The sequence below is a fragment of the Lycorma delicatula genome, chromosome 3 (genome assembly GCF_047948215.1).
Source record: "Lycorma delicatula isolate Av1 chromosome 3, ASM4794821v1, whole genome shotgun sequence".
Lineage (NCBI taxonomy): Eukaryota > Metazoa > Arthropoda > Insecta > Hemiptera > Fulgoridae > Lycorma > Lycorma delicatula.
In genome coordinates, this window is record NC_134457.1 from 169785621 (window position 1) to 169801021 (window position 15401).

Consider the following 15401-nt stretch of genomic DNA (forward strand, 5'->3'; position numbering starts at 1 on the left):
AAGGAAAATGAGTTGAATGAGATGACAGGTGAAAAATATGTCAAATTCTTAGAAGGAATAGGGACAAAAATCAGCTGCTTTAGATGTTTCGGTGCAGTATGCTGATCACTATATAACCTGATGAAAAGTATCAGTTTTCTGAAAAGATGAATATTTACCAGCTATAGAAAAAGCTCAAAGAATTACACACCTAATAACAGAACATAAAATAAACAGTACCTAAAAAGCTGTAAAACTGGAAGATGCAGCCGCATAACATACATGAAGATACATTAATTATTACATTTCAGATGCATCTTTTATATAAATGCAAAAGTTTGTTTGTTTGTTTACAACAGCATCACGCAAGAAACAACTGATTGACCAACCACTTTCAAATTTTCAGGATACATTTGTTACCCCAGGAAAGGTTTTAAGCCACAGATCGAGGCCCTAGCCCTCTTGGGAGCTAAGATAAGAGTAACGTTAAGATATTCATTAAAAAAAATTAATACTTTTACTTCATTATAGTTCTGTCACCATGGCAACAGAGATATAATGAAGTAAAATGACTCACTTATTTTTTTTTCTTTAATGAATATCTGTAAAGTATTTAATACTCTCACAACCATGAGGATAACTAACGCATCAGGGGTACAGAAGGCGCAACCACCTGGCTAGACGATCAGGCAAGCGAAGCAAGCCCTGACCAGCTAGTAATTTTATATAAATATAATATTATTTAACAAGTAACAACAAAACTATAACCTAAAATTAATTTTAACAGTAGAAGCTTTTATGATACACAAGATAAAATAATTAAATATTTACAATAAATAATATAATCATCAAATAAGAGCACCGATTCTGAATAGACCATATATTTCAAATACCCAGCCTTATCAACACACCATAAGTTTGGGGGGACATGTGAACATACAGGTAATGTCTGTGACAATGGATACAAATTTTTTTTTTACATTCAATTTCTAAGACAGCTAACTAAATTTACAAAAAATTACAATAATATTTTACCCATTTAATTTTAAAACAGCAGCAGTAGTGTTGCATTAAAATTCAATCCATTGCATGAGTGCATATATGCTTCTACATACATTAAATACATATACGCTTCTATAATTGTATAATGTACTTATACAAGTTAACAAGAAATATGTGAATGAACATGTATCTCATAGATAAGACGATATACATTTGTTTATAAAAAGGTTTAATTTAAATTAATTTAATTTTGCAACTCAAGTTGCACTCTTTTCATCAGATATTAATTATGTCAATGTATCCCCAGCCTATAATGATATAATAAATGCATTCACTATAAATATAAAAATAAAATACATGAATGTTACACAATCTAAGGTTAGTTCACTAATGTTAAAAACCTAACAAATTATACAAAACACTATATTTTACTGATAAAATGATTTTATAAATGAAACAAAGATTATATTTTTCTAACGTTGATGATTAAATCTTATATGAAAAATAATCTAAATGAAAATTTATTTTTAAAAAAACCCTTATTATTAACTGAATTTGATGTTCCTATTTTTAAATTCAAACACATCAAAGAATATACATATAAAATATCTATCCTTCAACCAATGTATCAACAAAGACTGATAATCTTAAAGATTTCTAAGCAAATTCCTCTATCGTTATAAATTTTACTTTACTTATAATTTGAAAACACATAACAAACGAATGCAACATTTCACTTTTAACAAGATGTTTTCAATTTATTATTCTTTAATTTCCAAACTATGGTCATGTTCAATTACAGCAAAATTATTTATGAAACCTAGGAACACCAAACAACTGCTGCTACACTGAACACTAAGAGCACAATGGTTTATATATTATTAGTATATTGTTATAATATATTGTATATATGATTTTGTTATACTTATAGTGTATAATACCACCACTGGTTCATAATTTAATAATATTAAAAAAAAATCCACCTAAGCAGTAAAATACAATAAATTCTTACCAATATATTCATTGTTTTTTGTTGTTGTGAATAACATGCTTTTGGAGGTACTTCTACAAACAGCTCTTTTTTAACAAAGAGTGAATTTTAAAACTTACATGAGCATCAAGAATATGGAAAGATAAAGAACTAACAAAAAAGTAATGTTATTTTGCCAACTTTTCTACGAAGTTCATAATAAATATGCAATTTTTAAAATTAAGAACTAATTAAAAAATGAAATGATGGAAGAGCTGTAAAAATAAATACAAAATAAACCGGTATAGTAAAAATATATTCGTTGTATTTACTGTTTAGATGGACAAATTACTAATGGTTTTAAAAACTGAATCTTAAAGTAATACATCCAAATTCTACAAATACAAGCAACCAGTTTGAAAAATAACAATGAATGATATCAACTACAAATGGAATAAATAATATTTATTAATTACAATAACAGCATCTTGATTAATATAATATAAAATTTAATAAAAATATTTAAAAACAGAAGATTTGATTAGGCTACATCAATATAAAAGATTCACCCCACAATTCGATACTGTAGAAAATGCACAATGTAGCCAACACTATAGACTGCACAAGCATCTACCTAAACAAAAATCGGAAAAAATCATATTCAGCAATACTTACCAAAACAATTATTTGTAATTAACTTCATATATCTAATAAAAAATTAGGATACAAAGTTGTTGTTTTTTTGTTTTTTAATTTGAATCAGATAGTACTGCAATCAATGTGAACTCATATTAAACACTTTAGCTAAGCACTTTTGTAGTAAAATCTTGTGCTATTATCTCAGCAAAGAATTCAGCAACAATGATACTCATCTTTACTACAGATTCTAAGAATCTCAACCAAGAATTTCTTCACTTTAAATACCAAGGAAATGATACCACTCTAGATAGAATATAAATTTCACAAATTTTTGACAGCATATTTATCTCTTCCACATAATTATCGCTCAATAAATCTCACAATTCAATACCATGCAATAGTGCTTTAATAGACTTTTCTAAAATGTAAATTTTGATTTTGCTCTTACAGATTTCTGTAGTTTGAAAGAGCATACATAGAATTTTTTATTGTAATTTCTGTAATAAATAAATTAGTAGCAGATATCAAGTCTGTAGGCCTGAAATGAGAACTTTTTTTAAATAAAGAATTTAAAATAAGAATTTAATTATTTCATACAATTATACAAATTATAATTTAATATATATTAACACATATTTAAAAAAAAACCTTTAAAAAAAATTATTGTAAAGATACATAGGAACAAACGTTTTAAGTTTACATTTATTTATATATCTTTTCTAAAAATATATCTCTGGTTTTAAAAATTTTAAATAGTATGAACACATAACTAAATTTTGCTGTCCAGTACTGGAATGATATAATGTTTAAAATGTAGTATATTTTCCTTTGTTCCAACTATTATTATTATTTCCAACTAATAGATTGCAATTTTATTATGTTTTAAATTAAATCATCATATATGAACGTGATCTAGTGGTTCATAATTTTTTCATTTTTGTTTATACTTATATTTTTTAAGCGTATTCATTTTCTTATCATAAACACTATTTATAATTTTTTTATCAGTAATATTATGTTTACTGCATAATATGTTTACTATATTAGTAATAACACAGTTTGGAACAGGCTTTTTGGTCAGCCTCAAAATAATAAACTGTGTATAATAATTCCAATCACAATCCCCAAGAGAATCTCAACACTCACCCTAAAAGTACCTAATAAAATCTACACCAAAATAAATACCCACTCGCCCACTAATAATAAAAAAAATCTCCAAAAGATCATAAAGAAACATAAAAGTTCTGGGACCTACTCGACCAGACCATAAATAACATCTCCAAAAATCAAGTTAAATAACTAATCGGAGACTTTAATGCCAAATTAGGCAGAGAAAGACGACTGCGAAATCATTGGAAAATGGCCTGTCCAAAAGAGAACATATGAAAACAGATGACAGTCATAGATCTCTGGAGAAACTGCAACCTAATCTCAAAATCCATATATTTCAAGAGAAAACCTCAATACCTGGAAACAACTATACTTAAGGAGAATGGCAACTGCATTATGTCTTCATCAACAAACACCACCACAAAGAGATCTACAATGTAAAATCCTCCAAGGAGTAGACACAGGCTCAGATCACTACATAGTTAAAAATAAGATTAAATTCACTCCTCAAAGGAATCAACAAAACCAAGCCCCTAAAACTAAAAGAAAAATAGATCCCTTTTAATTAATCAAAATTGAAGATCACCAAAAAGCAACCGAAAAAATAACAACCATGGATAAACTCGAAGACGTAGTCAACAACCTTAAACAAATCACAGAATTGGCCCCAATAAAACTCCATAAAGAATATCAATGGTGGAACAGCAAGTATAATGAAACAGTGGAGAAGAGACATCAAACGTGGCTGTTACACCAATCAGAAACATCCTTCCAAAATCTAGTAAAATAAAGGAAAAAAACACCCAAATCCTAAGGAGAATAAAAAGACAATACCATAAAGACACACTGAAATCAACAGAATTCAACAAACTCAGTCTAGAGACTCCCACAATTGTGAAGAACTAAGAGAACTCCTGAACTTCAACATCAGCACCCTAATAACAATACCACCTGAAAACCTCAACCCTCCCACAATAAAAGTCTACCAATTCCTGAGCAAGATAAAGAATTATAAAGTGGCGGGAGAAGAACAGACCTTTGTATAGATCTTGAAACATGCAGGAAGACCAGCAAAAATCGCCCTTCATCAACAGCTTCTCAACACCTGGATCAAAGAAAAACTACCAGAACACTAGACAACAGTCCTCATCCACCTGCTACACAAAATGGACCCTAACAAACTACAGGGGAATCTCACTCCTACCAAAAACAACACTTGGCACTGCTACCAAACAATATCGATGAAGCTAAAACACAGATACTAAGAACTTCAAAATGCTGCAAATAAAATTGGCCTCAAAATAACATTTGAAAAGACAGAAATTATGCCCCAAAAACCAACATAATTAAAAGACGTAAACATATATGGTAATAAAGTCAAAACCGTACCCAATTTAAATACCTCAGAAAAATAATAAACAACCTAAATGAAAAAACCTCAACCAAACAAAAACTAGCTAAGCCACATAAATTAACCTGGTACATCTACAGTAAAACATGTCTACCCATAAATTCAACAAGACACTACAACACAGTTACAAAACTGGAAAACACATAAGCAGCAAAAACACTCTCCCACCTGAATGAACAATCAAAGACTGAAAATCAGAAGAACCTGCAACAACAAAAAGTACCAGAAAGATGGAAAATGATGGGTCGTGCCCAACAAAGTTGTATACAAGAGTTAGATCCAATCTCCGATACCATGTGTAAAAGGAGATTAAGATTCTTTGGACACATCATGAAGTTGCAAAATTAGAGACTTCTGTAACAGCTGATACAGTACAAACTTGACTCGAAAAACACAGACAAGATGCAGATGGATCAGAGAAATAAGAGAGGATCTGAAGGAAATTGGCTTATACCAGAAGACATCACAGAAAAAACAAAATTAAATGAAAAAATCAAGGACAACAAAAATACTCATTTCACACTCGTAAAGAAATTACAACACAGACATTTTCAACAGCAGAAAGGGCATGAAGATCAGAATGTATGAAAACGTATTGGGAGGTTGTAAGGCCGAAACAGTCCCTACAGAGACTTGGATAATGATAAAGTGATCCTATATAGTCATAAAAGTTGAAAAAAAATATCTTTGTATTCTAACAAACGATCAGCTACATTAGATTTACCTCTTTTTTTTATTTTTGTATGCTGTGTAATGTCCTATAAATCTTTTTTTAAATGATCTATTTGTTTTACAAGCATAAATATCATTGCATTCATTACACTTAATTTTATATACTCCTCTTAATTTTTTCTCTTATTTTTATGATTGATATTTTTTAAATATTTTGTAATGTGATTATTTTGGTTTATATGCTTTTTTATAATTTTTTTATCATATACATTAATAATTTTTTCTATTATTTTATTTGTGTAATTGTATTTTAGGTAAAAACTATTATTATTAATCTTTGTTTGTTATTGTATTTTAGTATAATTAATTATCTTGGTATTTTATCTTCTAATTTTTTTCTTAATTTCATCATCACAACTATTAATTGGTTCTTTATTTTATTTCATATATTTTTTATTGTTTTTTGTAAGATGAATATCTTTAAATATGTTTTAATATGTATTAATCTTTTATGACCTTGGGCGGTTAGAATTTAAATATATTGTAATATTATTTGATGTGGGTTTTTTATAAACTGATGTTTCTACATACGCTATGTTTATTTTGATTTCAATATCTAAAAAATGTATTTTTCAGTTATTTTATATTTTTTATGAAAATTTAAATTCTTATTGTAATTATCAAGTTTAAAAATGGTCAAATATTTATTATTTATATGCCTAAAATATCATCTACATATCTTATCCACAATAATATTTATTTAATATGCCATCGATCAAATTACTTTCAAATTCTTGTATAAATATAATAGTAAGCAATCCCACTTGTTTTTAAAGACGTTTTCTCATACTCAAACTAATTTTGAAGACAAATGTTTCATAAATAGTTATTAATGCAAGGTGTATTCCAGGGTTTCATTTAATCTACTTTTTATTATTTCTACTGTCTTGTCAATTAGTATATTAAAGTACATGTTAGTGATATCAAAACTAACTGTTTTTGTGTCATAATTTACTTTAATAGAATTTAATTTATTTATGACTTAGTAACCAATTTTTAAGTTATATTTACAGGCAAAATTTATTTTTATTCTATGTAGTTTAACTACAAAATATACAGGTTTTGTTAAAGGTTAAAAATTTATTAAAGGTCTTATAAGATTATTTATTTTATGTAATTTTGATAGCCCAGTGAGTTTTGGGGGTGATGGTATATAGGGGTAAAAATTTTATAAATTTAATAATGTTATTAACACAGTGGTCAGTCAATATGTTAATGAATCATTTGAAATTTAAAAAAAAAAAACATATATAAATGCATTAATAATGAATTAATATGGTAAATTTAATTTATCTATTTACTGTTTTGAAGGCTTATATCTTATTTTATATGATAAAGGTGGTATACAAAAAATTCATAGAATAAAAAATTTTTAAGAAAAATATTAATTCAATGAAAAAAAAAAGTATAATTCAAGACAATAACATGTCAAATTACCTCGTAATAAAATTAGGTAACTATGAGGTTTTTTTGGTTCTTCGAAGTGTTGATTTATCAAAATTACAAATTGATCCCAGTAAAGCACTTCTTTTATCATCCACAACAGCTCCTTCTTGGTCTACTGCTGTCTCAACTGGTGATGACAATGTGAATGAAGGTGCAATGGGTGGAGGTGGGACAACTAAAACAATAAAAAATTAAATTTAAAGAAATAAAAATATAGTTCCAATAAATAAAATGTCTCATAAAAAATTAATGAAGCAACCAGTAGTTTAATCTCTGGTAGCAGCTTTACCTGTTTACAACTTAGCAAAAAGTGTTCAATCTTTTTTTTATCCTTCTGTGCATCCATAACTTAAATGTCTCCAATCACCAATTAAAAAAAGAATACATAACTTAATCTTAGCATTTCTCCGCTGATGTTTTAAATGTTTAATCACAGATAAACATACATCTTCATAACAGATGTATCCCGATTACAACTAACTCCAGGATAGTTAGCCCATTACACTATTATAATAGGTGCACTTATGGTTCAATCTTACTGGTCGGAACAGAACAGAACGCAAGGATAGCGGAAGTTTGTTTTCTACCTACTAACTGCAGAACCTGGACAAATGTCCCTTGTTGCTGTGTCTTTTTATTTTATCTGGTGGGTTATTTTGTTTAGTGGCAGTTATAAATTTTATTTGTTTTATTTTATTTACGGATGGATTTGGTATTTGCGTTCAGGTCCTTTAAACCAATGAGAAATAATTGACTGGGGCTGATACAGGGAAAGTGTGTATATGGTTTGTACTCCCAGCAATATTCCCCTTCAATCCGTCCTCTGAAGTTCTTTCAGTGCTACCGCATTTCAGTCTTAACAGGAATTTTCCTTCTGTGTAGGCCCTAGTGTTTGGAGGAAGCTTCAAGACACACATGTGTCCGGGAAGGGTTTGGAAGGGATTGCGTGGCCACCATCATTGTGCTAGTTTACCTGAAACAGACATAATAAAAGGCATTTTCTATAATGCAAGAAAGATATAACAGATCTCGTTAAGGACAATATGACAAACCTGTCATGTTTCAACCTACCTACATATTAAATTTTTATAAAATTTAATTTTTAGGAAGCACGGCAAAATTGCTCTTAACATTCCCGCTCGCACGTGCGCAAGAAAAACCCTAATAATGTTGAAAAATATTAATTAGGATGATATGGGCTTAGATTCAGATGTTTTCAATAAAAGTTGAAAGTAAACAACAATTTATTTAATTATTATTTTGAATAATTAAGTGTTCTACTTACTAGTAGTTAACACTGGTCAGGTAAGATATATTTCCTTTAGTAATAAAGAATATTAAATTAGGATGGGATCAACATAATACCAAGTCAATGGATTTTGAATAAAATGTTTAAAGATATTTTATTTTGTTTATCCAACTGAAGACTTCCACTAACTTGACCGTAGATAATAAAAAGGGTCCGGCCAGAGAGCAGCATCTTATCTATTTCCTGTTAAGGACACCTGCAGAGCATAATACAAGAAAACCATTCAATTATTAATTGTTCAATTATTATTAAGTACTCATTAGGACATTAAATTTTATCTAAACTATTGTAGGATATTATAATGGGGGTACATTAAATTAATATTGGTTCAAGTATTTATTTTACATTTAATTTGAATAAAATACAATTAAATGTTTAATTATTCGTTAAGCTCTAGTTAGGGTGTTATATTATACTTTCTCTTTCTGTAGTATTGTATGATACTGGAGTGGGGTAAATAAAATTGATTTAATTTTGGTAAAAAAAACAACCGTATGTCCATACATTTATGAACTGTAACAGCTTTATGTGCAATATAAAAACTTTATACGGACATCCCTTTTTAATAACCTTCTTTTTTTAAAGGCCCGCAACCATTTCTGGGAGTTCAGTGTTAGCTCACTTGATGTAGACTCCTGTTCTGGTTTATCAAACACAAACCCTTGTCCCACTTTTTCATGGTGGTTTATCTGACATGGCGTGAGGCCTTTTCCTCACACCATGCGGCGTAGGGTCCTCTTGGCAGATGTACGTGACACGGCTGTGCTCGGACACAGCCACTCTCCTGAACAGTCCATGTGCTTGTACTAAACCCACTTCTGACAGTTTTTATGTCCATTTCGTAGCAAAGAGTGGCATTTCTGACAAACATTGGTGCTCTGAAAATCATCCACAGTGCCACGTTTTGGACGACCTCCAGCTTTTTCTGGAACATGAAGCACTACACAGCCTCCTCCCATGCTGGGTAGGTATATGTCAGAATTTGCAAGACAGAGTCAGTATATATCTTAGTCACCAGCAAAATGAGTTTGGCTTGATTAAGGACTGGATATAGGGAAGCCCTGATGGCCTTTGCCCTCTACGTCACATATTTTACATGTTCCCCAAAGGTAAGCCGTTTATCCAGGACCACTAGCAGATACTTAACTTTTGTCTCAAAGTGTATTTTTCCCCTGAGATTTCCAACAGTCTGGTTGGAGAACGTTGCATGTGAATAGCATGGACACAAAAATCCGGCTCCAGTAAATCCAGCTGCCACTGGAGTGGCATTTCGGGATATGTAGTAACATGCTGTATCATCAGTGTATAAAGAGGTGTTGTCACTTTCCTACAATGACATATTGTTTGTACATGCAGTGTACAGAATTGGCGAAAGGACTGCTCCTTGCAGAACCCCAGCAGTTAACACACTGGTAGTTGATAAGGATCCCCCAACATATACTGCAAACTGTCTTCCCAGTAGGTAAGAACATATTAGCTTGATGTGGCAGCCAGGGACCATTGTATAAGCAAGTTTATATAGTAGGCTGTCATGCCAAACTTTATCAAAGGTTTTAGCCACATACAAGAAAACGGCTAGTCACCACTTTCCTGTTGAAGCTTCCGACAAGCCTACCCACCAGTCGAACTAGTTGGAGGTCGTCAAGTGGCCCTCTTTGAACCCGAACTGCTCAAGCTGAACCTCTGGCCCCACACATCGCCAAAGTCGCTCAAGGAAAATTCTTTCTAACTCTTACTGGCCATAACACTATATAGATCTAGATCTAGCAGGATCCATATAACATTTCATAATAAAGTAGAATTCCAAACAATGAAATGCAAATCATGTAGAAATTCATCACTATTTAATTTCATTTCTATTTATACTTTCATAAATGCAAAAAACTGAATACTAGCAGTCAAACCAGACACATGAAACTACTCATGATTCACCAAGCATGATTTGCCTGATATCACCCTCAAAATTAATACGAATCATTCAGGATTAGACTAAGAGGACCCTCAAGATCTGATGTAAAACCAATTTTTAGTGATTAGTAACAAAACAGATAATTTTTTTTAATTTGATTAAACAATATGGAAAAAACAACATAAATTCAGACCATAAGCAATATAATTGAGAATAAATAACTGTTGCCCTAAGTTGAATTTAAAACATAGCAATCTCTACCATCTCTTACAATCACAAATATTCCTAAACAAATTATATCCATTTAATAAAAACATCTTTGAAGTTCTTTGGCAAAATAGTCTTGAGTTATGGATGTCTTCATATCTTTGAGACATGTTTAAGTTATGACTTAAAGATTAATTAGTATTGTGTTAAAACTCCTTCAACTAAATCATAGAACTTACTAATGTGGGCACTTAAAGAACAGTACATTAACAAGAGAAACCTTTAGATTCTTACTGAAACCCTGCAAATAGCTGAAACAGATTATTAAAGGCAGATCAGACTATTTCCAGGAACATTAAGTTAATTCCCCATATAAAATGGGGAATTAACTTAATTCCCCATTTGGAACAAAAGCAAGAGAAACAGGATAGCAAACCCATGAAGAAAACTTCAATTACAAATAATCAGTATTAAACATGCCATCCAAAACACAGAATTTGTGTCAATGCTGTCTTCCAAATAGAAATACAGCTTAAGTTGCAAAAAAAAAAGAGGCACGTATGACCCTGTATTCCTATCCAGGAATTTCATTTTTTACCACATTTATGTTTGAATCTGTGTCCAATTTAACAAATGGAGAACACTATACAGTTGAAGTTGTTCAGTTTATACATTCCCTTATAATAAAGGGCTCTATACTTATTTGATGATTGTTTTTTGTGTGTAATAGTTTATTGTTCTAAAGCTCACAATGTAAGCAGAGAAAGTTTTTTTTAAATCTTTCTGAAAGTCTTTTGTTTATATATATTAACATGATGTATTTTCTCTTTTGTTTATCTTGTTTTTATTTTGTCTACGACTATGTCAATGAGAGTGCTCTTACATCCGAGTGAGCTAGTCTGTGAATCATACTTTTAAAACAAATAATTTACCTTATGGGCTCAGATTTGAGACCCTGCGAACAACAATAATGACTAATGACTAATAATTTTATATATAATAAGAAAGATTATTTTGCTTTTGTGTTGACAACATCAAAAAAGTTCATTTCTTTATATGTTTGCAACCAGCTATGAAATTTAGTTTGAAATATATTTTGTTTACATACGAGGGCCATTTGGAAAGTAACCACCTCCAGTTGGTTATAAATAAAACACAGTTGTAGGTAAATAATACATTTTATTATATATATCTTACAACTACATCTTTCCTCTACTTTACAACATAATTACAATTTAAATTTAGGCACTTATCATACCTTGTCACTAACTTAGAAATTCCAGCTGCCAAAAAATCTCCCACCTGTTCCTTACTTATGGAAGTTATGGTAGCCTAACTTTTCCATCACAAAATCTCGAACAAAACAGTTCTAGAAATTTGCGGGAATTCAACAGAAAGCTCCAAGATGGTAAATCGTCGATTTTTCACGCAATTTGACATCAATCTTTTGAACCAGTTCATGATTGACCACAGATGGACAGCCACTACTTTCTTCGTCATGCACGTTTCTTCATCCACTTTTGAATGAACGAACCCAATCATATACAACATAAGCCATCCTCTACTTACCTGTCGTGGGCTTCAATATATTTTTTAAATCTCTTAAACTGAAATCCTCTTTCAAAGGGCAACAATTTAAGCTAAAGATTTTAAGGTTAATCTGCTGAAAGTCTATGAGCATCCCAAAAAAAAAGGCCTTTCAGGATTTATTAAACCTTTATATATTTATTATGTATAGATCTTAAAAAGCTAAGAATAAAAATAATATTGACAGCTATAACGCAAATATAAAAAAGATCATGTTTTTAAGCAGAAAATACTATTTATATAAACAAGTTCCCTTAACTGAAATTAATACTGAATAAATTTGAGTAATGATATTAGCAACTAATTATAATTTTATAATTACACTATACGAAGTGCTACCCAAAAGTTTGGGGAATTTTACCAAAAAATAAAATAGCTCTCCATAACTTATAATTTCCACTGTCTCCGGTTGGGCATTGATACAGTGATCCCAGCGTTTTTCCCATGATTCCATGCATCCCTGGAAGTCTGCAGGTGTAAGTATTCAAAGCACGTTCTGTGGTTCTTCCTGAATTTCCTCAATTGTGTTAAAACAACAGCCTTTCAATTGAAATTTTATTTTCAGAAAGAGAAAAACGTCGTATGGGGCAAGGTCAGGCGTATAGGGTGGGTGGGGAATCACTACAATCTTTTTGGAAGCCAAGAAATTCCGTACGGCTAGCGATGTGTGCGCATTGTCATGGTGCAGAACCCAGCTGTTGTTACCCCACAGATCTGAATGTTTGCGCCTAATGCTTTCACGTGACCGCTTCAAAACTTCACAATAGAACATCCCATTGACAGTTTGACCAAGAGGAACAAATTCCTTATGGATAATGCCTTTGATGTGGAAAAAAACAATCATCATGAACTTGGCGACTTCCACTGCGACGACTGCTGCTTAGTTTCAGAGTCATACCCGTACACCCATGTCTCATCACCGGTTATGATGTTGGAGATGAAGTTAGGGTCATATCTTGCTGAATTTTTCAATTCATTACTGACAGCTATCGATTTTATTTCTGTTCACTGTTCAACTGGTATGAATTTTGCAGCAATGCATCTCATGTTCAAGCTGTCCAACAAGATGCGTTGCACGGACCCATATGACATTTGTATAATTGCACAAACATCACGGATTGCTTGTCTACAATCTGCAACAATGGCCTCTCACACTTTCGCGATGTTTTCCAGTATTGCGCTTATTGATGGTCTTCCTGAACGCTCATCGTCATCAACTGTCGTTCGTCCATCTTTGAATCGTTTATACCACAAAAAGTTTTACTTTTACTCATAGCATTGTCACCAAATGCTTCCACAAACATGCGATGGGTTTCTGCACCAGTTTTTTAAGTATGAAGCAAAATTTGATGCAGGTTCTTTGCTCTTTAAAATCTGGCATTTAGAACTTCGCCGAAGCAGTAAAACACAACGTTACACAACCGCACGAAAGTCAACAATGCAGCCTCTCACAGTCATAGCTGTTGGAACACTGATTCACAAAGAGTACTGTTAGCCACATCTAGCGGCAGCAGGTCGTACCAGCAATGGTTCGTGCACAAAATTCAAATTCCCCAAACTTTTGGGTAACACCTCGTATCTAGTTAGTATACTTTTATGATTTTAGTTTTTCATAGTTTTATTTCCATATATAAATTTGAAAAGCAATCTAATTCAAAAGCAAATCATGACTTCATGACTAAACATGATTTCTTAACCTTTAAAGAACATTAATAGGTAATTATATATGCACGATGCAGTTTTAATTTATGCAACAAATTTATGAAATCCAGAATTATTAAGAACCTTTCTAAATTCCTTATTGGATAAAAGTAAATGTGAACAATTAATCATTTTGTCAATCAAAATACACTGTGAAAAAAATCATAGTAAACTGTACGAGGAAAAGTTTTACCAGCAGGAGGAGTTAACGTTCCAGCAGAGGTGGCGGTGCTTGTGCTGTTTGGGCTATCTGATCTTTCTGGTGATATTCCGTTATTAGTAAGGCCATAGTTATTGGTGTCATGACCATTAATCTGAGATGTCTGATCAGCACTAATTTTCTTTTCCACAGTCTTCTAAATAACAATACAAAATAGAAATCTATGATTAAAACTCAATAAAACATACTGTTTTGAATAATTATATTTCACAGAACAAAATCTATAAATTTTATTAGTGATAATTATTAATTAATGTCAGGAATTAATAACTATGACTTAATAGAGTACAACAGTATTCCACAACTCAAGATATTTGGAAATCTAAGGCCAATCAAGTTTCCAATAGCTAGATCCATTTTGAAATTTTTCAAAAATAAAATGATTAACTATTACATAACATCTTTAAATATTAAAACTCAATGTCACATGAAAAAAAAGTTTTTTCAGGCACCGAATGAAAAGATATGGGATGAAGTTCTGAATGAAATTAAGGTAAAAAAGTGTACAAATAATTCCATGAATATAAAGTACAAAATTAAAACCATGAATTAAGCAAGGCTTAACAGCATCTATTTAAAATTTTAGATAAAAATAATATTACAAAATGGCAATAAAAATTAAAAATTGGCTTGATAGGAATTTTAACTACAAACAAAATTTGGAATTTTAACTACAAACAAAATTTGGAATTTTAACTACACACAAAGCTAAAAGAATATTTATGACAACTCACTAAAGCTTAGATAATGTTATATTGAAAGTACACAAACAAGCCTAATTGTGAGTTGGTACATCACTAATGTAGAACAGCAGAACAAGTAGAAAATAAGATATATTTGATTATGGATTATAAGTAATTAATACAGTAGACTCACGACTATCCAACCTAATAGGGCAGGCAGCCAGGTCAGATAGCAAAAAAGCCAGATTTGGCAAAGTTCAAAATTTAATGATTTACCATGAGTTTGACGATCTTTATACATACATACTGTACTGCAAAATATAGCCTTGTTTCAGATACAGTATATTTTAAAAAACTAATTACTGTATTACAGTGCATTTTTTAAAAATTATTTGTGTCATGAAGCAAAGATAAAAACAGAAACATTCTAAATTTAATTTATGTTAATGAAAAACATACTCTATAATCTGAATGCTTAATGTACTGTATTAATGTC

At 30.9% G+C, this 15401-nt stretch overlaps 1 protein-coding gene across 1 annotated transcript in view; it reads right to left on the minus strand.

Annotated features, from left to right (window-relative positions):
- Positions 1-378: 378 nt before the first annotated feature.
- LOC142322191 (PX domain-containing protein kinase-like protein) overlaps positions 379-15401 on the minus strand; it is a 50050-nt gene continuing 35027 nt past the window's right edge. The window contains exons 9-11 of the mRNA XM_075360981.1: positions 14196-14358; positions 7281-7464; positions 379-2585 (exon numbers count right to left, since the gene is read on the minus strand). Coding sequence (XP_075217096.1) covers positions 7301-7464; positions 14196-14358 — 327 coding nt within the window. The 3' untranslated portion in view covers positions 379-2585; positions 7281-7300. The remainder of the gene's footprint in view (positions 2586-7280; positions 7465-14195; positions 14359-15401) is intronic.